Below are 22,973 nucleotides of genomic sequence, written 5' to 3' on the forward strand. Positions count from 1 at the left end.
CCTCCTTCTTGTGGTTCCTTAAACCGGACTTGGATTGGGCAGCCCTTCAAACAGAGGATGACTTAAAAATAAAGGACAGTCCACTGGCAGCCCTTCAAATAGAGGACTGTCCACCCAAGGGTCAGAGGCCCTCCTGGACAATGTGGGATAGGCTGCAGGCTGCTGCTGGGAGCGGGGAGGAGAAGGAGATGTGAAACTGTCTTTCCATGAACTTCTTTTTAAATTAAAGGCACAATCCTATGCATGTTTAGACAGGAAAAAGTCCAACAACTCCCAGCATTCCCCAGCCAGCAGCCCTCCTAACTTATTTTAGGATTCAATGCTGATTTCTGGCAATTCTGCCGTTCCCCATCCCATAGTAACCCTCTGCATCTAGGGATGGCGGAGAATTTCTCCCCGAATCTTCGGGAGGCCGAATGCCAACGCATTCGGGCCCCCAAAATTGGTGGGGAAACTCTCCGCCGGCCCCCTGCCCCCCCTGGGATGGGACTTACCTCCCGCGAATGTCCCTCTCGGCGGTGGGTCCCGGTGGCGGTTCGGCGGCGGTTCGGCGGGGGCGGCGGTTCGGCGGGGGCGGCGGCCAGTCTCCCGACCGGCTGCCGCTGCTGCCATTGCAAAAAAAAAAAGTGCGGTAAAAAAAACCAAACCACACCCGTGATAGGCTACGTAACGATTTACATAGCCTATCACGGCTAGATTTCCAAAGTCAGCCGTGATAGGCTACGTAAATCGTCACGTAGCCTATCACAGGTGACTTTGGAAAAAAAAAAAAGCGCGTACGCAAATGGCGGCGGCCCATGGGCGCCACCATTTGCGTTCCTTATTTTGGCACGTCTAGTCTACGTAAACATTTACGTAGACTACGGCGAAAATAAGGGAACGCTATTTGCATTGCCCTTATTTTCGCCATAGTCTACGTAAATCTTTACGTAGACTAGATGTGCCAAAATAAGGAATGCAAATGGCGGTCCCCATGGGAGCCGCCATTTGCGTACGCGCTTTTTTTTTTTTTTCAAAGTCACCCGTGATAGGCTACGTGACGATTTACATAGCCTATCACGGCTGACTTTGGAAATCTAGCCGTGATAGGCTACGTAAATCGTTACGTAGCCTATCACAGGTGTTTTTGTTTTTTACTTTTTTTTCGCGGCCGGGTAGACGGGGCGCTTCTACCCGGCCTGAATTTCGCCGGCGAGGGATGGGGCGCCTCCCCCCCGGCCTGAATTTCGGCTGGGCGAGGCGGGGCGCCTCCCCCCCCTCGCCTGAACTTCGGGGGGAGAACCAAAGCACCTCCCCCCCACCGTGAAGCAAGCTTCGAGAACAGGTAAGGGACTTTCGCCCATCCCTACATTTATCCCACATTGTTGTGGTGGAATGACCCTCCAAAGAGGCTTTTTGAGGGGCAGAGGTGGCCGCAAAGGGGAGAAGTCATGGGAAACTTCCTTTGTGTGAACTTCCTGATGTTAACTAAACTTAGGGTACAAGCCATGAAACACACAAAGTATTTACCATAATTCACAGTCAACTCAGCCATCTTCCCTAAGCATAATTACATGGAACTCAGCAATGTATTGCAGACATGCCTTAGAACAGATTAACACATGGCAGAAATAGATGCATTTTCTATGTAGGAGAAATACAGTGTCTATTCTGTACCTTTCAGCGGCCACGCTCTGCATGCAATAACAACTGCCAACCTGGTTATCGGAAGGGGATCCTGCAAGGGAAGCCCTCTTGCTGTTATGACTGTATAAGGTGTGCAGAAGGACAGTACAGTGATTCTACAGGTATGGATGCCTTCTGGCTTGAGCCAAGGAGGTGGGCGGGGGGAGAGGTGGAGACATTTCATTGACTGTGTCTAGACTATTTATTTATAGGATTTATATACCACTCTTTATCTGGCAAGATTTCCAAGCAGTGAACAATGAAAGAAAGAAAGAAAGAAAGAAAGAAAGAAAGAAAGAAAGAAAGAAAGAAAGAAAGAAAGAAAAGGGGGGAGCATCAAAATACAGAATTAAAATGTCTTAAATCAAATTATGTTATCTAAAGCTGTGGCTGGTCAGTCAGGGAAGACTTGTTTAATTGCAAATGTCTTCAGCAGGCGCTGAAAACAAAACAACATTGGTGCCTTCCGGACATCAAGAGCAGGGCGTTCCACAGAAAGGGAGCCAGTGCATGAAGGCTGTACTCCGAGTGGATTCCAAATGGACTGCAGGTCCATGTGGAACCACCAGGCATTCCTCATCTGATGCCCTCAGTGACCAGACAGGCTGGTAAGGAAGAAGGCGCTGTCTCAGATATCCTGGTCCCAAGTTGTTTAGGGCTTTATACACCAGGGACAAAACCTCAAACCTGGCCTAGTTGCAAATTCCCTCAGCAAAGGAGGGCAATTCCCTCAGCAAAGGCAATTCCCTCAGCAAAGGGCAATTCCCTCAGCAAAGGAATTCCATGCTGAAAAAGGGGCAGCTCCCAACAACAGCTGAGCTGCTGCATTCTGCATTAGATGCAGCTTCTGAACCAACCTTAAGTGCAGCCCCACGAAAAGTGTGTTGCGGTAATCTAGTCTTGAGTTACTCGTGTCTCTACCACTGTGGCCAAGCTATCCTTGTCCAGGAAAGGCTGTAACTGGTGTGGTTAGCTGGAAGTTAAGGCATGTCATGTATTAGTCCAAACCAGAATTATATATTCCACTACATTTGTAGTTTATCTTTTCTGAGGGCACGGGAGCAGGGTCAAGACCACCCCCTCACCACTCCTGTGCCCTCATTGGCCATGTCCCTACAAAGGCAGAGTCTGATTGATTCACCTCACTGCTACTCAGTTAAGGAAGAAAAAACACCCTTTCATTTAAAATGGAAAGCAGCCTTGACCATCTCGCAGCTGCAGTGCTTCCTTTGACAAGTGAGGCAGGTAGAAGGAGGAGGAAGAGTGGCTGCCGCCCCAGGTAAAAAAAGAGCAGGCTGGCAGGGAGAGGGAGGTGTACCAAGCTGCCTCCCTAAGGTAAAAAAGAAAATAAGAGGGCAGCCCTTGGGGAAGCAACTACCTCTGGAGGCCCTAGCGGTGCCATCTGTAATGAAGGGTGCTGAAGGCAATATCCAGAAACAGGCCAAAGGTAGGGATGTACGGGACTGTGTAAAATCCGTTCCGTCTGTGTTTCACAGATTGTCAGGCACCTTTCGTTCCATCGTCCACCCATCGACGGAATTTGATGTCTTGTTTGTTTCCGAATTTGTGCAAATTCCCCCAAATGCTCATTTTCATGCTTTAGCCTATGGGGGAAATGTGCATTTTTGGCCTTTTTTTTTAATGTTACATATTTTTCAACAATGAAATTTACGGAAAATTCAGGAAAGTTCGAAAAACCAGTCCTCAAGTCCATGGAATCCCCCGACAGGGGAAAAGCTGGTCTGTTGTGAAATCTGTGGGTCAGATTCAAGAAAATCCAAACTCATTTGGTTCTGGTGCAGATTTCTCCAACATCCCTAGGCCAAAGGGATCCCACACTTAGACTGGAGAGGGACAATCATTTTTAAATGGAGTTGAAGGGAGACAGAGACCGCTCTAGTCAGTGCAACCTTAAGCAGATTTCCTCAGAAGTAAGCCTCACTTAATTCAATGGGATTGCAGCCTGTGACAGAAATCTAATTGGCACTTCCATGGTCATCAAAATCTAATAATAAACTAAATCAATGAGAGTTTGCCAAATATTAAACCGACACCAGCGGAGGCTGGTGGCTCCGATGTCAGTGGGGCAGTGAATCCGCTCCAGGTTTTAGTCAGAACTCTAAAGGAGCTATCCAAGGTGTGAAGTTTGGATAGCTTTAGAGTCCTGACTGGTTCTAACTGAAATCCAGAACAGATTCACCACCCCACTGACATCGGAGCCAACAGCTTCCCCTGACCGATACCTACCCCAATCTGCAACCTAACGTAGGGCACTTTACGTTGTCTAATGTCAGGACTATCTGAACAAAAGTATTTTTGCCTACGGCATAAACCCTCATTTCTTTTGCCCTACTGTCTTCTATGGTCAAACATGTTTTGCTGGGTTTCTATCCAATAAGAGACATCTGAAATAGGGTTTGCCATGTGCCAAGAATTAAGATGGGGCTGTGTGAATTGTTTCCATTACTAGGCATGATTGAGTTATTTCTTGCACTTATATCGCATCCTACTTTGGGATGCTCAGAGTAATGTACATGAAGCTCCCAAGCAGTCTCTCATCCAAGCACCAACTAGAGATTTTTTTTTAAAGCATAATAAAGAAAATAAATGTCATTTATTATATGATTTATTTATTACACTTAAAAAAAAACCCACCAGCCCTCCCTCCAAATAGCTTGAGGTGGTATACAAGATTATTTCCCTCTATTTGATATTTGAAATGATTCTGTGAGGTAGGGTGGGCTTGGCTGAGAGATGGTGAACTGGCCACAAGGTCACCCAGGGTGGAATGGTGATTGGAAGACAGGTGTCATGTCCCCCAGCCCTTAGGCCTTCCAGTATACAGAAGAGGATTCTGATGAGGACAAAGCACAGGCTGCTTCCTTGGGGATAGGACAGTCAGTGCCTTATTCAGAGATTTTCTAGCCAGGGGACACAGCTCTGCATTGTCCTCTGGCTCAGAGGATGAATCCTTGGCAGAACCTCTACCTCCCCAGCAACACAGAAGTCTCAGGCTACAAAATCAGGTGAGGGCCCTTTAACAATCCTGTCAGCTCCTCCAGGAGGGGTTGAGCTGACCATACTACAGGTCTTGTCACCCCACATAAGGCTTCAGTTGCCTTTCACTCCCTGCTGAGACAACATCCTCCTATTGACGTAGTAGGGGAGACTTCCATTTGGAGTTATCCAAGGTCCTAGTTCCACTGTGGCTTGTTAACCACCCGGTGATCGTGTGAACTGGACTAACATCATACACCGGTTCCTGATTATCCTATACTTCTTGATTATGACCAATGCCTAATTTCTATGGGAGAAAGGATGGTGGCCCTCAAGTTTGTCTGGAAATAACACACTCTGATCTGGAAGACTTCCCCCTAATCTCTGAAGTGCAGATAGCTCTTGAATTCCTCAGCAGGGAGGGAAACCCACTATGCACCTATTCAAGGATACCATTAATCAATTTTTTAATACCAGTCTTCTTCAACCTGATGCCCTCCAGATGTTTTGGATTACAACTCCCAGCATTCCTGATTATTGGCCAGGCTGGCTGGGGCTAATGGGAGTTGAAATCCAAAACATTTAGAGGGTACCAGAACTGGGGAAGGCTGTTTTATACAGTCCAGGGTTGATTCCTCCTGTCCTTGAAAACAGATGCCAGCCCTTGAACCCTGGTGAGCTCTGACACAAATTGAGTTCTATAGCATTTTTTTAAAAAAATAGTTTTTGGTTGTTTCCTCTTCAGATGCAAGAGAATGTCTGGCGTGTAAAGAAGATTACTGGTCCAACGAGCAGAGAAGCAACTGTGTCCTTAAGGAGGTGGAATTTTTGGCTTATGGAGAAGCTTTAGGAATGACGTTGATTGCTCTGTCTGTATTCGGCGCATGTGTTGTCCTGGCTGTGACTGGCGTCTATATCAAGTTCAGAAGCACGCCTCTTGTGAAAGCCAATGACCGCGAGCTGAGCTTCCTCATTCAGTTTTCTCTCGTCTCAACCTTAATGACCTCCATCCTCTTTATTGGTAAGCCGGAAGACTGGTCGTGCCAATCCCGCCAAGTGTCTCTTGCCTTGGCTTTTTCTGTTTGCCTGTCTTGCCTCTTAGCAAAGACTGTGATGCTCTTCCTGACGCATTTGGCCAAAAATTCAAAGGTTGCAGAGAAAGTCCGCATGTCCATGAGGCCCATTTTCCAAAAAATTATCGTACTCATCGCTGTACTGGCCGAAGCAGGCATTTCTTCAGCATACCTCATACTCGATCCACCCCGTATGTTCAAAAACACCCAGTTCACAGTGCTGAAAATCATTTTCGAGTGCAACGAAGGTTCCATCTTGTTCTTGTGCATTATGTTTGGGTTTGACGTGTTTCTCGCCATCCTGTGCTTTCTCACTGCCTTCGTAGCTCGGAAGCTTCCCAATAACTTTAACGAAGGCAAGTTTGTCACTTTTGGGATGCTGGTCTTCTTCATCGTCTGGATATCGTTTGTCCCTGCTTACTTAAGCACGAGAGGGAAGTTCAAAGTGGCCGTGGAGATATTTGCAATTCTGGCCTCCAGCTTTGGCTTGCTAGGGTGCTTTTTTGTGCCCAAGTGTTACATTATTTTGCTGAAACCTCTAAGAAACACAGAAGAAATCGTGGGTGGCAGAGTGACCTTGAATGACAAGAGCGCACCACCAACCTCTGCCTCTTGCACCAGTGAAATTAACACGGTCTCCACCACGGTTCTTGATGATTAGACCTTCTTAGCTCTTGCCTGCCACAACTCCATTAGTTTATTTGCACGTTTTCCTCTATCCTGAGAGAAAGCAGATACCTGGTTCCTATCAAAGTCACGCAGCTTCTGCTTCTTGGGGAATAGCACAAATAACACATACCTAATTGCTTGCTGACAAAGTCATGTGAGGCACTTTTCGAGGAATTTGTATTTTTACAATTATATATATATATGGCCCAGACCCAAGCCGACATGAGTGAAAAGGAACTTTCCTCTTGCACAAGATAGGGAGTTTCTTCTTTCCACCCCCTCTCAGCTGCAGTTTCCTGTGCCACGTCAACACTATTGTGGGGCATTTCCCAACCCTCAGGAGTGGCTTTTCAGGGTGGGGGTGGAGGGAGCAGCAGGCCGCAGAAGACAGGGAATCCCTGTTCCATGAGTAGGACTCTGCACATGGTTCATAGAATCTGGCCTTATGAGTCCATCTGTAATAGGCCAAGAGTTTAAAACAATACAACCAGTGACATTTCCTTGTAAAATGTCAACATAACAACAAGTAATTGCTTGACAGTGCCTGTAATATTTTCCAATAAATCAAATTACTTACAGCTGTTTCATGTTGTGTTTCATGTTAATGAGGTGTTTCAATGGAAGCTTACTTTTCAGCTGATGTTGTGTTACCAGTACCTTGGGCAAACTTTGAATTCTTCCAGAGCTATTGCTCTGTAACAATCTCTTATGAACCAGCTAAGTAATTTTAGACCCTGGACTTAATGGTCTTTACAGTGGCTTCCTCTTCAAATGGTAATGGACATTACATTTACCTTTCTGATATCTTAAAAAAACAAAATAGTTCTTAGTGATATTTTGAATAAAAAGAAAGAAAATAAAGTATATAAAATGAGCGTCTGTAACCATGGGGTAAAATCCAGTTTAAGTCCTACTTAGGATAGACCCATTGGAATGAGCGGAACTTAAGTTAGCCATGACTAACTTAAGTCTTGCATTTCTATGGGTCTACTGTAAGTAGGACTTATGTTGGATTTTATCCTATGTACATAGGCTGGAAAACTTGTCTGATTCAGTGGTGTGGATCATAGCAATACTTGTGTAGGACTAAATTGCAGTTATGTGGGACTGAAAGAAAGAAACTTTGTACATGCTTAGAAGCAATTACTTTCCCAATATTCTCCTTTGCAAAGCCCTCTCCCCTTCCCCATCTCCCTAGCCAAACTCACAATTTTTTATTCTGCTACCCACACCCACACTTTCTTGCCATTCAGTTTTGGGTGTGTTGGAGGGTTGATGCATGCGAGGTAGGCACTCACACCTGGCTGGCTCCTTCTCCTCCTCCCAGTATGCAGCTGCACATCACCATGTGTTGGGCTGACTACACACCTGGACTGCTTGACTTCATAGAATAGTAGGGTTGGAAGGGTCCTACAAGACCATTGAGTCCAACCCCCTGTTCAATGCTTGGGGGTAGTGACCCGGCTAGGAGGCAGGTGCAGGAGGGATGAGGCCCCTGGGAGTGGGGAGTGAGATTCCTTGCAACTGTAGCAGCTTTCCCTAGGCTTGGGGCATCGGATGACCCAGTTTTCCTTTCTTTCCCCACACTCCCCATGCCATCCGTGGAAGCAGAGAAAAGTGTCCCTGGGAATTTAAGGGTGCAGCAGCATCAAAAAATGGGAGTGGCTGCCTTGTAGTGAGATCCCGTTTATATACATGTGTAGTACTTAGTAGTCATGAACTTGAGCATGCTCCAGGAGAGAGCAGAAGACAGGAAGGCCTGGCGTGCTATGGTCCATGGGGTCACGAAGAGTCAGACACGACTTAACGACTGAACAACAACTTAGTAGTCATTCACACTTTGTTCATGGGACTCACTCACAAGGTAGTAGGCACAGGATAGCTGCCCTGCTGCAACCTGATCCTAGGCATCTTTACTGAAGAGCAATCCATACTGCATTAAGGCCAACTGGCTGTGAAGAAGGGCAGGGGGCATAACTGCCCGTAGGACGGCTGTTTCCCCTTTGATTCTGTACAATCCTGCCAGCGTCTTTGCTTTGTCTGCTGTTCATCTAGTTACAATGCTGCCTCTGGGTGCAATCCTATGCACATGTAGTCAGGAGTCAATCTTGTTGAACACGGTGGGGCTTACTTCTGAGTAAATGTGCATAGCACTGTGCCATCTCGTTTTCCCCCTCCCCACTTCACAGTAATACATTTGCTTCCAGACAAAGCTGTTACTGCCTCATTTGCTGAATTCTATAGGGGACGCAGACATCATCCTCTTCCACTTGTAACCCTCCTGTATTTTTCCACCACTTCTTCCGTCTTTTTTTCTGACCACAGAATGGGCTTCCAGCCAGAGGGCTCCTGGCACTAACACTCAGGAGGCACTGTGTAGCAGCTATTCCAGCTTTTCTTACTTAATGGATTTTCTGCAATAAGAAGAGAGAGAGAAGTGGTGGGAATGTTCCAGAGTAAGTTTTGTCTGAGCGCATTTAAGACAGAAACAGCTGAAAGCTTTAAACAGGACATTCTCAGGCATTTTCTTGTTACAAGTGAATCAAGCAAAGTAAGTAGATAAAAGTGAAACAGAAACCAACACAGAGAGCGGTGGCACAGGAAGCCAGAGAGAAAGAAAAAAACATAGCCCAGCTTCCGGTTCCACATGCAGTAACCATTTAGAGCGCAATCCTATGCATGTTTAGACAGAAAAAGGTCCTATAACCCCCAGGAGTTGTAGGACTTTTTTCTGTTTCAACTTGCATAGGATTGTGTCCTTTGTGGCTTTTCAACCAGTTATTTTTCTCTCCATACAGTGGGTTTTAACTAATGGCTGTTGCTTATTCCAACAGGGAAAACACAGAAGGGTTACAACAAGAGGGGGATGATGTTGTTTGGAGCCCCTCATATTCTGTGAGTGAAACAGGGAAATGGTGTCATAAAAGCCTTGCCTGGAAGCACCTGGAAAACCTGTTAAGGAGAAAAAGCTGGAATAGCTGCACGACACCTCCGTAGCGCTAGGAGCCCTCCATAAGTCTGACTTACAGGAACTGCAGTGAGCAATTACAAGCTGTTGGCAATTTCACTTAGGAAGCAAAAGGCCTCTCGTACCTAGGGTAGAAGGGGGGGCGGAGGGGGGGCATGCTTCCCTCCCTGCCTTGCCAAGCCAAGGCTCCTGCAAGCCCCTGTTGTGCTGTTTTTCGGGTTCTTGCCCAGGAAGTGCTCTGAATGAGATAATTCTAGAAACTGTTAATAGCAGCAGAGAGCTCTTCAGAGCTAAACTCGAAATCAATTCAGCAAAAGCAGCAGAGGAGAGGGAATTTCCTGGAAGAGGAACAATTCAGAAGATGGCAGTCTTTGGTGCAGCAACTCCAGGTGCTTCCAGACAGACAGCTCCTAGCACTACTAACCAAAAGACATTGTGCAGCCATTCTGTCTTTTCTCCTCTAATTATTTCTTTTTTTGGCAGAAAGAAAAAGGACGTGATGGGAAAACATGGGAGGGTTACAAACAGAAGACAACATCATCTGAACACAGTAGAATTCCATGAACAAGGCAGAGCAATTCCACAATAAAAGCCATGGAAGCACTATGTTTAGAAATACCCTTAATTTCACCTGCCTTAGCCCAGGCAAGACTCCCAACCCCCCCGCCATCCCCTCCAGCTTGATATGGAAGAGACAGAGAATGTAGTAGGTATGAACACTACCAGTTCCTTGAAGCTTCCTTGCCTGGCTTCGAAGCCACAGATGACTGTGGGAGGAGCCACCCAATCAACACTTGTGGGCTGGCTTCCCTTCCTCTCCCTCTCTCACTGGCCACTCTTCCCTCAAGCCGTTCAAGAGGACTGTCTGCATGCTCCCCACCAAACATCTGCCTCTCCCTTTGCTACTGCCACCACCCACCATCATCCACAGCTCTGGGGTGTTTCATTCGTAGGTGCCATGCTCAAAGTGGGGTTGCAGGGCCCGGGACCTTTGCCCCATGGTCCATCCCTAATGGTGCCACTACTTCTGAACATATGAGGGGGGTCTTATGCCAAGTCAGATTCACTTGTACCCTGCGTTGTCTACTCTGACAGCCAGTGACTCTCCACGTCTAAAAGTGAAAAGAGGGGGCTCCTTCACACTGGGCTTTTATCCTGCGATTGAGATTGCTCTTTCACGGAAGTTTGCGGGCTCTTTACATGACACCGTGATCATTCAAGGCGTCTCCTGCACTAAATGCCCTTTGTTCCGTTTTTAAATAGATCGCAGCTAATGAGCTATCAAAGTACCCCATTGTGTTCCGCTTCAGTTTCCTCCATGAAAAGAGTTAAAGCGGCAAGAAGAGGAGCGAGATCAATGAAAGAAAATGGAAGACTCAGATACGGGAGAAGGAGGGGGGAAGGGGAGGGGGGAAAGGGAGCACGTGTAAAGGGAGTCAGTTGTGAGCCTGCATTTAAAACGGAAGCAGAAAGACCCATTTTAAATGCGGGATATTAGGCTGGTGTAGAGATGCCCAGGGGTAGGTTTGTTGGTGCATCTTGCTTGTAGGCTTTTGCAGGAAAAGCAGAAAGAGGGCCGTACATCGCAACAACAGCTTTGCCTTTGCTGGAATGGAACGGAACATTCCATCATCCAGTGATATGGAGGTAGTATTCCCTGGCTGCTTTTTCAGCTCAATTTATTTCTGTTGATGTTGTTACAGGGAGCAGAAACAGCATTTACTGAGATAACTAACAGCACGGTGTGTCTCATGCCTTTGGTACTGTTCCATCGTATGCTCCTCAGTTCTTCAATGCAATTCAGAAGGGGGGAGGGACGACGGTTGATTTGCTTGTAAAGCGGCTTTCCACAGTGCTTGATCCAGCCTTCCCCTCCGCCTGTTGGGGATGATGAGATCTGTAGCCCACCACATCCGGAGGACACCAGGCTGGGAGCAGCTGGTCATCCAAAGGAGCAGATTGTCTGGCAGCTACAACTCTGCTCTTGTCCGCATGCTTGATTTCCGCATGCTGCAGTTACAACCCAGTCCAATAAAACATAATCAGGGGAAGGCCAGAGTAAAGTAATATGTTTTCAGGGGCTTCTTAAAAGCCTGCAGTGATGAGGCCTGGGAGACCTCTGTGGTAACTCATTCCAGAGGTGTGGGGCCACTCTGGAATAATGGAATAGTGATGGTGCAGGATACTGGAAGTGGGGCACAGTTTCAGGAAGTGAGAGGACCTGATGCCAGCAGATCTTTTCTCCTCCTACTCGCCAAACAAAATACAAACAAATGATCTGTGGTGAAGCCGAGCCAGGGCTTGCAGGGATGGAACACCAGCACTTTTTTTAATTACCGGGGACACTGATGTCATCTGCTACCCCCCACCCCAGACTTCCCGGTTGCCTCTGAGCTTAGGTGCAATCCTCGCAGTAGCTGGAGGAAAATCAATGTTCCCAGCAACGTTATATTGTTCCTTGTTGTAATGCAAAGTATTTGGGGGTGTTTTGGTCTTGAATGAGCAGTTAAGACCTATGAGCTTTAAAAAAAAGACCTGTTCCTGGTGGAGATGAAAACTGCTAGAACTGGATCAACACAGCTGTCTGTAATTTTGGGCTCTCTTTGGGGGTGCAGCTATGGAGATAGTAATGATGAGCCCCTGCACTTGAAGTTGAAAGGAAACACACCCAGATGGGAGTGAAGTCAGGACTTTCAGCTGTAATTCAAGGGGTTTGACAAAAGTGGGGCACTAACCATTCAGGAAGGACAGCCAGTGGCATACACACACACCCATCGTTGGTGGCTCATAAGTAATGGAACAAACCAACATCATTTCAAACTTAAGGATCGCCTTCAATACCTGGATGAAAATCCTTTGCAGTCAATGACTGCCTGAAGTCTGGAACCCATGGACATGACCCAATGCTGAGTTTCCTCCCTCGAGATGCTTGGCCAAGCCTTCTGCAGCTGCCTTCAGCTGCTGCTTGTTTGTGTGTCTTTCTGCCTTCAGTCTTGTCTTCAGTAAGTGAAAAGCATGCTCTGTTGGGCTGAGATCAGGTGACTGACTTGGCCATTGAAGAACATCCCACTTCTTTGCCTTTAGAAACTCTTGGGTAGCTTTTGCTGTATGTTTTGGGTCATTACCCATCTGCAAGATGAAGCGGTGTCCTATCAGTTTGGCAGCATTCAGCTGAATCTGAGCAGAAAGTATAGCCCTATACACTTCAGAATTCATCCTGCTGCTTTTATCAGCAGTCAGGTCATCAATAAACACCAGTGACCCGGTTCCATTGGCAGCCAAACATGCCCATGCCATAACATTGCCTTCACCATGTTTGACAGATGATGTGGTATGCTTTGGATCATGAGCTGTTCCTTTCCTTCTCCATACTTTTCTCTTCCCATCATTCTGGTACAAGTTAATCTTGGTTTCATCAGTCCAAAGAATCTTATTCCAGAACTGGGCAGGCTTTTTTAGGTGTTTGCTGGCAAAGGCTAATCTGGCCTTTCGGTTCTTGAGCGTTACCGGTGGTTTGCACCTTGTTTTGAAGCCTCTGTATTTACATTCATAAAGCCGTCTCTTGACTGTAGATGCTGACAATGACATGCCTACCTCCTCAAGAGCGTTCTTGACCTGGCTAGATGTTGTGAAAGGGTTCCTCTTCACCATGAAGGGAAGTGCACTCAAAAAGGGAAGTGAAACTCAAACTCTTAGAGCCATTAAAATAAAACAAAACAAAAACTCCAAAGGTATTCATTTAATATATATAGTACAATTTTGGAATGAAACCCCCTCCCAATTTCCCTATTAAAATCTTTGAGCTTGTCAATAATAGTCACCAAATCTCTTTTTCTCTATCACAGCATTTATCCTGGGACAGTTTTGAAACACTGAAGAACAGTTCTCCTCTGTATATGCTCAGAGGCACTGTTATTTCTTCTTCTTTCCAATCTTCCATCCTTCTCTGCCACATGCAAATCTGCATTTTAGAAAAGGGGAAGACTCCCTTCTGAAGCCAGCAAACTGTGTCTTCTTTTCTCTGTCTTAGATGAAAACCATTCAAACAATGAAATCCCCATTTAAGCCAGAACGCCAAGCCAAAGTTCTGTAGGTAAGCAATTCCTTCTTCTTCTAACCATTCTACCTTCCTAGAATATTTAAAATCTCACTCTTCAAAAACTCCCATCAATTCTTTGGTTCTTTCTCTATCATTTACATTCCCCCTCTTGGACATTCCAAAACAATTTACACTTTTTTCTGACTCTTTGTACTACATTCCACTAACTTCCTTCAACATTCCACTGTCTTCATTAATGAATTTTAGCTCCACAGGCATGCTTACCCTTGGCCCTTAATGGATTTTTGTTGTTGCCATCGTTTAAGATGGTGTCATCTCATTGCTAATAGTCTGAAGTTATTTTACTCTAAGCTATAATGTTTTCATTTACCAGATCCCACATTCTGTCTGTCTGTTCATATGTTCTTTCCCCCAGTATCACTCAAATTACCTCTTTATCCCCTTCCCTTTTGGTTACAGCTGTTAGCCTTCCCAGTTCTAAGATTTTTCCAAAAACAACACTGCTCTGTAGACCCAGCTGAAGAATGATCCACCAGGATCTTGTGTGCCTTGTTCAGTCTACTGTCCAAGAGCTGTTAATGGGTAGCTTCAAGGTCCAGTTCTTCCTTCTGATGGTTCTTTAACTTTAAACCAGACTGGAACTGGATAGGCTTTCATACAGAGGACACCTTCAAAACAGAGGACAGTCCCTTGGAAGCCCTTCAAATACAGGACTGCCCTCTGTAAAAGAGGACACATGGCCACCCAGGTGGTTAGGGAATCTGTTGTCTTGTAAAAAGGCCTTATGTTTTCCTCCATGCATGCACTGCCTGTTTATTTGCAAATAAAGCAGATAGAAACACCATAAGTATCCAGCACCATCTCATCCAAAGGAAACCAAAGCCGGTCGTACTGCTCCTAGAACTTCTTACCCCTGGACAATGGGGAATGTGCATCACTAGGTTCCAATATAGTCCTCTGTTGTGACTTTTTAAAATACCTAAACAAAAAACAATGCAAATTTAAGGGATCGGAGCACTTGTTTCTTTACCATTTTCAATACAGGCTGTGTGCAAATGAATTTTTTCCCAGGTGCTTGAGGAGAGTTTCTTGGGTTATACTTTGGGGGAAGGGGGGCACTTCAAACAGCCTGCCAAAACATTCCAGTGTGCTTTGAGTGGAGGGGTAGGGCTGTAGGATCAAATGCAAGCAACTGAAACACAGAAGACAAAGTTAACTTGCAGGTGTAAAACTTGCATGGTTGGTGCGCAAGCTTTGCTTCGGTATTACTTTTACAAACCATCATTGAAATGTTTTGCAAATCTTTCCTCCCCCCCTTTAATTCTACTAATAAATCTTCAATTATTTAAGTAAGGGATAAATAAGTTTGCTTTTATTGCAGGTGGGAAATGAAGGCTTTTTGTTTGCAATGCATCATTAAAGCTAGCTGTTAGGCTAGGCTAAAACAGTTTCAGTGCTTATGGATGAGAATCTGTTTTGGTCCTGTGCCATAAGGATACACTGGGGAAATTTGCTGACGGTACTGTATAGCCTCAAGAGGCAGCATTCTGTTTCTTGACCTCAAATGCACCCAGCAATTTGTTCTTGATCTCAGTAGAACCTTGGCAAATTCAGCAGCAACTAAGCTCTAGTATACCGTTTCCAGGAGAGTGACATGCCAAGTTTCAATCTGCATATATTGTCAACCACCTTTTGGTTCTGTTCCCCTGCCCCCACCCCACATAGGTTTTTTTCCCTTTTTTTTTGGTTCTTCTGCCATCCATAGGGTTCCTCCAAGCCTGCTGATACCTCCCTCCTCGGGGTCCGTGGATGGTGCTGTTTTAGCTACATAAAGATCAATACTAGGCAGGGCCGACCCTACCATGGGGCAGAGTGAGGCAGTTGCCTCAGGCACCAGATGCTGGGGGATGGCAGCGAGGTGTTGGAAGAGAGACCTGTGTGCCATACAGCCTGCCCTTCTCCTCCTAAGCTAGCTGTCTCACAGTTAGTGTTGAGGAAAGACTGAACGGCCAGTCCAGTTGTTTATTGTCCATGCAGTCAGAGGGGGCAGCATCTTATTCTTTGCCTTAGGCAGAAAAATGTCTTGGGCCAGCCCAGGCACTCACAGAATTCTCTGCTAGTATATCTGTAACAAAATGTTACAGTTTAGAGTGTTACGCTTTCCTCTTATGCATGGAGGGTGCCATTTTGGCTACGTACGGATTGGTTCTTGGAGAATTGAGATTGCTGTATATGTATGTATATATGATACAATGGATTTCATGATTCCAGACACTCCATTCCTTTCCCCCATTTTCACTGAGCATGCTCAGTATTCATTAGGCTGCTTTGTTTGTTTTAATTTAATGTATTTATTTGTAACATTTGTATGCTGCCCCATAACAAAGTTCTCTGGGCAGGTTGCAATAAATAAAAAACAATTTAAATCCAAAATAAGACATAAAAACTATAGAACCAAAACCAGCATAAAGACAACAACAAAGCTCATCACGATCAGACTTAAAACACAGACTTTAAAACTTAGAGGCCCAAATTCCATGAGTTATTTAAAAGGTCTGGGTGGACAAAAAAGTCTGCACTTTGTGCCCCAAAGACCACAAAGATGGCACCATGTGAACCTTCCTGGGAAGGCTGTTCCATAGCCAGGGTGCCACAGCTAAAAGGGCCTCTCCCTAGTGGTTATCTGCCTGATTTTGTTTGGGGGGAAAACCTGGACCAAGGCATCTGAAGATCTTATGTTTCAGGTACATATGGGAGAAGGGGGTCCCAATCTGCTTAGCGCTTTAAAGGTCAAAAGCAGCACTTTAAACTAGGGCTGTGCACAGACCTCCCGCTTCGCTTTGGATGCCGATTTGGACCTTCTGAAGCAGCCCCGCTTCGCTTCAGACTGATTTGGACCCAATCTGCTTCACTTTGGATTCGGATCCAAAGCAAGATTCGGATATCCGAATCATTCAGATTTGACATTTTCCCATAGACTTGCATTGGAAAATAGAAACGGACATAACATTTTCAGTTTTCACGAGAAATACATGAAATCTGAGGACCTGGCAACCCCCATGCAGGGATGCCACCTGCTAAATTTCAGACAGTTTGTACCAGTGGTTTTTGTGCTAGGTGCAGATGAAATGTGCTGTTCTCAGAAACGCAAACCAAAGGTCATAAAGGGATAATCAGAGAAGTCAGGTGTTTAAGCAGTGATTAGGTCACTACCCATAATCTGTGCTGTAGGTTTCTTTGAAGTGCAAATAACCCCTCTCTGCTTTCCTATTCAGCTTCACAGTGGATGACCTCAGGCTCTCTTTGGCTGAATGGAATACACATTACCTGGGAAAATAGGCTGGCAGGCAGGCTGTGCTATGGTTTCCACACAAACTCTCAAAGCAAAGAGCTGCAACTTTTCACTGGTTGCACAGAAGTGCATGAAATCTGGGCAACAGGAAGCCCCAATGTGCAGACCCTGAAGATTCCTTATATTGGGCTTGCTTTGCCACACAGCGTAGTATTGAATTTAAATAATAGATGTTATGTTTGTAGTGCTTACTTTGCCCACTGAATTTTGAAATGTGGATGTGTGTAGTGTTTTGCTTGACCACAACACAAGCAAAAACACACAGACACACAGACAGACACACAAGAGCAAAAGAAAAGCAAATACAGAACTACCTATAAGCAAAGAAAAAGGTCTGTTATTATTTTTTTTTTAGGGAAAACATATAGAATTCAAAAATGGGAAGGGAAGGAATACAGGAATTGGGGGGGGGGAGCCAAGAACAAGGAAAGGAAAGTAGTTCTTAATTATTATTATTTTTTAAGGATCTAGCCAGAAAACTACGAAGAAAAAGTTGACTTGAGGATGGCAGGTGGGGGCGGGGAGTGAGCCAAAGAACAAGGCAAGGCAAAGCAAGTAAACTACTTTTTAAATTTTTCTTGTATTTTTCATAAAGAATCTAGAAAGAAAGAAAGAAAGAAAGAAAGAAAGAAAGAAAGAGAAAGAAAGATCAAACAAATGAATGAATGAACTAATAGGAATGGCTGAATAATTCAGAAGGCGGGGAGCGCCAATGAACAAAGTACTACATATTTTTGTTTTTTTAAATCAATTATCTAGAAAAGAAAGCAAGGGAATAGTTGAATTGAGAAGGGGTGGGTGAGAAAGAATAAGAACAAAGTTGCAGTACAACACTCTCTTTCTCACCCCCCACCCCACCCCCAGATCTAGCCAACTAACTAATCAACAGCTCTCTCCAGTAACCATCTCTCTGTCTTGCAATGAAACAAACACAGGCTTTTCTCTCCAATATATACAGTATTGCCAACACCAATTGGAGACTGCTGGGTTCAGCCCTAATTTGGCAGCTAAAAAGTTGCCATTTGCCAAAGCTCACTCCCTCCTCCTCCTCCTCCTCCTCCTCTCCCCTTCCTCCTCCTCCTCTCCCCCTCCCTGATCTTTCACAAGTTGATACATTGGGAACAGGCTGTCTGGGCTTCAGAAGGCATCAGAATAGCTCCAAATCTCTGAGGCAGACGGAGGCACTTTGGCAGTGACCCTCTTTGCTTCGGAGTGCCTCGGTGCTGTTCTGATCCACTTCGGATTTCACCGAGGCACCCCCGAAGTGCCCTGATTCGCTTTGGTATTTGCATTCGGAACTGAAGCAATGCTCAGCCCTACTTTAAATTGGGTCTGGAAACAGACCAGGAGCCAGTGCAGCTGACAAAGCACAGGTGTCATATGGTCAAATAGCTAGGGATGGCGGAGAATTTCTCCACGAATCTTGGGGAGGCCGAATGCCAACGCATTCGGCCCCCCGAAATTGGCAGTGAAATTCTCCGCCACCCCCCCCCCAGGATGGGACTTACCTCCCTCGAATGTCCCTCTCGGCGGCAGGTCCCGGCGCCGGTTCGGCACCGGTTCAGCAGGGGCGGGGGCGGCAGCCAGTCTTCCGACCGGCTGCTGCCGCTGCCATTACAAAGTGAATGTAAAAAAAAAAGAAAACACACACATGATAGGCTACGTAACGATTTACATAGCCTATCATGGCTAGATTTCCAAAGTCAGCCATGATAGGCTACGTAAATCGTTACATAGCCTATCACGGGTGACTTTGAAGAAAAAAAAAAAGCGCGTACGCAAATGGCGGCGCCCATGGGCGCCGCCATTTGCATTCCTTATTTGGGCCCGGGTAGTCTACGTAAATCTTTACGTAGACTATCCGGGCCCAAATAAGGAACGCAAATGGCGGCGCCCATGGGCACCGCCATTTGTGTACGCGCTTTTTTTTTTCTTCAAAGTCACCCGTGATAGGCTACGTAACGATTTACGTAGCCTATCATGGCTGACTTTGGAAATCTAGCCATGAAAGGCTACGTAAATCGTTACGTAGCCTATCACGTGTGTGGGTTTTTTTTTTTTACATTCACTTTTTTATTTCGCGGCCGGGGAGACGGGGCACTTCTCCCCGGCCTGAATTTCGGCCGGGCGAGGCGGGGCACCTCCCCCCCGGCCTGAATTTCGGCTGGGCGAGGCGGGGCGCCTTCCCCCCCCGGCCTGAACTTTGGGGGGAGAACGGAAGCGCCTCCCCCCCACCGCGAAGCAAGCTGCGGGACCAGGTAAGTGACTTTCGTACATCCCTACAAATAGCCCAGTTCCAGTTAATAATCTGGCGCCCCTATTCTGGACCAGCAGCAGTTTCTGAACTCTTTTTAAAGACAGCCCCATGTATAATGCATTGCAGTGATCTAAATGGGAAGTCACCAGAGCATATGCAATTGTGGATAAGCTATTTCCACCAAGGTAAGTTCGCAGCTGGCCTATCAGCTAACAAGGTTTAAAAAAAAAAAACAACCTCTGGGGATTATTTTCTAAAGACTTTTTGTCCTTCTGCAAACCTCGAGGTTCCCCCCAAGCCCTCTTATGCAGGCGTGGTGCTGTTTTGCCTTCAGAAGGACCGAGACTAGGAGAATTGAGACCATTTTGTGTGTGTGTGTGTGTGACTGATTTTTTTTAAAACAAAAAAATTGTATTTGGGATTTAGGTATTTTATACTGTTTTTAACTTTGGGTTTTGATTGTTAAACCTGAGAATTTGGTTTAAGGGTGGGATTATAAATTAATAAATAGCATCCTCTTTCTGTGTGCAGTTCAGGGGTGAGCAATTTGTGGCCCTCCAGATGTTTTGGCTTCCAGCTCCCATCAGCCCTAGCCAGCGTAGGCAATGGTGAGGGGTCATGGGAGCTGTAGGCCAAAACATCAGGAGGACACAAGGTGCCCACCAGTGGTTGGATTATTCAATCATACTTAGTGCAGATACATACAAAATTTCCCACTTGAAGAGGCGATGCTTGTCTGCATGGCTCACTGCCACAAACGTGCATCTTTCCAGTGAAGAGACATGCAGTTCCTCGTCATAGACGGCTACCAGGCGAGAGCTGAAATGTAAGGGTGCACTGTGCCACACTAGCTCTCCAAGCAAGACTATTCTGAAATTGTACTCAGTCCACAGGCTACACGTGAGTTGTAGGTGGAGCTGTGGAAGGGTCCATGAATGGTCCCATTAGACAGCTCAGCCAAACCAGGAGCTGAACCAAGTTTGCAGGAGGACAGCATATAGGGCCAGCATAAAGGGAAGGGGCCCCTGACAAAAGCCCCCCTCCTCTTCACCATTGCAACCTGCTTGTTCACCTGCCTCTCGCTCTGGCCTAGGCAACAGTGGTGGTGAGAAGGAGGAGCAGGAGATGCCACTGCCTGCTTGCTCACCAGTTCTCTGCCTGGTAGAGATGAATTTGGCCCTCAGGCGGAAAGAGGTTGAACATCCCTGCTGTAAATTGTGCCAATCACAAGAATTTAACCTGACAGTCAGTTTGCAGCATGCCCATACCACAATTCAGCTTGTATAAGAGTGCAATATATAGCCCACACAATAGGTCACTGGGAACAAGGCTGGCATTGAGTGTAGGCATGATAGGGCACCAGCTGAGGGCCCACAACCCAGCAGGGGCCCACCGACAAAAGCCTCCTGGGGTTGACCCTCCTCTTCACCACTGCAACCTGCTTGTTCACCTGCCTCTCGCTCTGGCCCAGCAACAGCGGTGGTGAGAAGCGGGAGCAGGAGTTGCCGCTGCCTACTCACCGGCTCTCTGCCTGTCTAGCAGGCGAGTGGCAGCAATGATGACAAAGCAGAGGAGCAAGAACAGCTGGTCACAATGGAGAGGAGATGGTCAACTCTCTGAGGGAGGGGCCCACTGAGGGCGTCTTGCCCAAAGGCCCCCAAAAGCCTGGAGCCGGCACTGCCAGCAGTGAATTCCACCAGGGCTGCAGGCAGGAAAGCCTCCAGCGCTCCAGCAGAGAGCTTAATCCCCACTGCAATCTTTTAAGGGAAACCTATTAATTAGTTTTCACTTGAGCACTGTACAGCACAGCTGACCTGCCTTGCTGTGCCATGCAATAAAGGTGTGGACCATTCCACAGGAAACGGTTTGCTGGATTTTCAGGTGTGCACGTCTTGTTAACGCGCTCGGTCTCTCCTCCTCCCCCAGTTCTGTTTCATGGAGACATTCACTAATTTCTTCCCCTCTTCAAACTGTCTGTATTGCGGCTGATTGCATCGCTCTTTCCGTAAAGCATGGGAGTTCCGCTGGGAGCACCAGCACAACATGAGTAAATGGCTGTAATAATGAACTGAACGGCTTTGATGAGCTTACTCTGGTTCTCTAATTCCACAGGCCGCCAGGAGATTTATCTAGTAGCACTGCTGTTTGTTACACAGTGCAATGTTCAGCCAAGGATCCATGCAGATAATGTCATGACAGCTAACGGCTTTTCTTCTTGCAGAGTGACTGGCTGTTATTATAAAATGCAGGCAGTGTCCTAGAAAACGCTTCGATTGAAACAGGAGTGCCAATCTGTGAGAGGACTAGCTGCAATTTTAATGAGGTCCTGTGATCTTCAGGATTTTAGGCTACTCTTTAAAGTGGTTGAAAAGACAGTATATGGCAAAATGTATGGAGGAGCATTGCCACACTCAGAGAACTCTCTCAACAAAGAATTCCCCCCTCTGTTGCCCCTACAATAACACACTGCCAATATAGGATTAATCTCTCCAGTGAACAAAAAAAGCAATTCCAAAGAAGTGCTGTGGCAAACCTCTTCAACTCGCTGCATGATTCATGCAACATTGATTGTTTTTCCTATCTCTGACTGGGAAACGTGAAGGGGGAACAATGCGATCCTTGCTGAAAATCAAATAGGAGGCATGAAGTATCGTACAAAATAGTTTAAAGGACCAGAACATCAAGCCAAGAAATATTCTTCAGTTCCTTGGGCTTGGAATATGATCACCCCTTCTGGAACAGACTGTGTTTTCATTTCAGTTCATGCTTCCATGGTGCATTGGGTCTCATGAAGCCACCAAAGGCTTAATTATTTTGCTTTTAGGGAAGCCTCCTGAAGGCAGTTTCACATATTTTTTATCACACCCCATCATTTTTTATCACACCCCATTCTCCCCTCCCCCTTCCCTTTGCTCATGCGTGCACGCATGTGTGTAGGATGAATGGTTTGCAAAAGTCCTCCAACTGTTAAAGGGGTTCAGATGACTCCAACCACTCTGTGAAAGAATGTGGGAGGCAGCTGCAGGGCCACGTGGCCCAGTCCCCCACCACCACCAATGTGCCTAGTGATCTCATCCCTACCCCCAGCCATCCATATGTTCAGCTGCCATGTGCTCTACACCAGAGGTGGACAATATGTAGGCTTTGGGCCCCATGTAGCCTCCTGTCGTTTTGTGCACCTCCCACCACTGGTGCCAAATACCAGGGCCGGCCCCACCATTAGGCAAAATGAGTTGGTCGCCTTAGGCGGCAGATGCTGGGAGATGGCAGCAAGCTGTTGGAGGACAGAGCTGTGTGCCCTGTGCCCCCTAGGCTAGTCTGCTGCCTTCAGGTGCAGTGGAGGATCCTGTCCCATCACCAGTGTGGAAGACAGATTCAACTGCCACTCCAGTTAGCTTTTGTACATGGAATGGGAGGAGACACCTTCTTGTCCTTTGCCACAGGCAGGAAAACGTCTTGGGCTGGCCCTGTCAAATACCAATGTACATGTGTGGAGCTTATGCCTACAAGTGTGTTCCCCTCCTATACAGAAGTGCTATACATAAGTATCCACATACAGCCCCTTCACATGTCAGCCAAATAGGGCTTGCTCATGCAGCCCAGCAACTCCCCTCACCCATTCTTTCTGCACATGGATAAGGATCATCTGAATCCCCCCTTTGGTGAGTATTCAAGAGAAGGCTCGCAAAAACTGTAGCATTTTTGTGGCAAATTGGGGGATGTTTGCCAGTAGTGTTGTTCTAAATTTTGAAGTGCAGGCGCTCATCATAACAGTCCCTGAGGCCATGTCTCCAAGGAGAGGTCCAAAATGCAGGCAGCAGTGTTGATTCATGCCAACAAACCAATTCGAGCAGTTTTCATCTCTACCAAGTAGGGATGCTGGAGAAATTCGAGGTGGACTAAAATGAGTTTGGATTTCTAAGAATCTGACC

General features: G+C 46.4%; 1 protein-coding gene across 1 annotated transcript in view; it reads left to right on the forward strand.

Moving 5' to 3' along the window:
* Nucleotides 1–6,981, forward strand: part of LOC146351461 (vomeronasal type-2 receptor 1-like) — a 52,999-nt gene extending 46,018 nt beyond the window's left edge. Inside the window, exons 5-6 of the mRNA XM_084842049.1 lie at nt 1,664–1,787; nt 5,408–6,981. Of these exons, the coding sequence (XP_084698175.1) occupies nt 1,664–1,787; nt 5,408–6,396 (1,113 nt within the window). The 3' untranslated portion in view covers nt 6,397–6,981. The remainder of the gene's footprint in view (nt 1–1,663; nt 1,788–5,407) is intronic.
* Nucleotides 6,982–22,973: the final 15,992 nt, after the last annotated feature.

The sequence above is a fragment of the Heloderma suspectum genome, chromosome 3, assembly GCF_057233095.1.
Source record: "Heloderma suspectum isolate Gila_16-S chromosome 3, 16-S_ref, whole genome shotgun sequence".
Taxonomy (NCBI): domain Eukaryota; kingdom Metazoa; phylum Chordata; class Lepidosauria; order Squamata; family Helodermatidae; genus Heloderma; species Heloderma suspectum.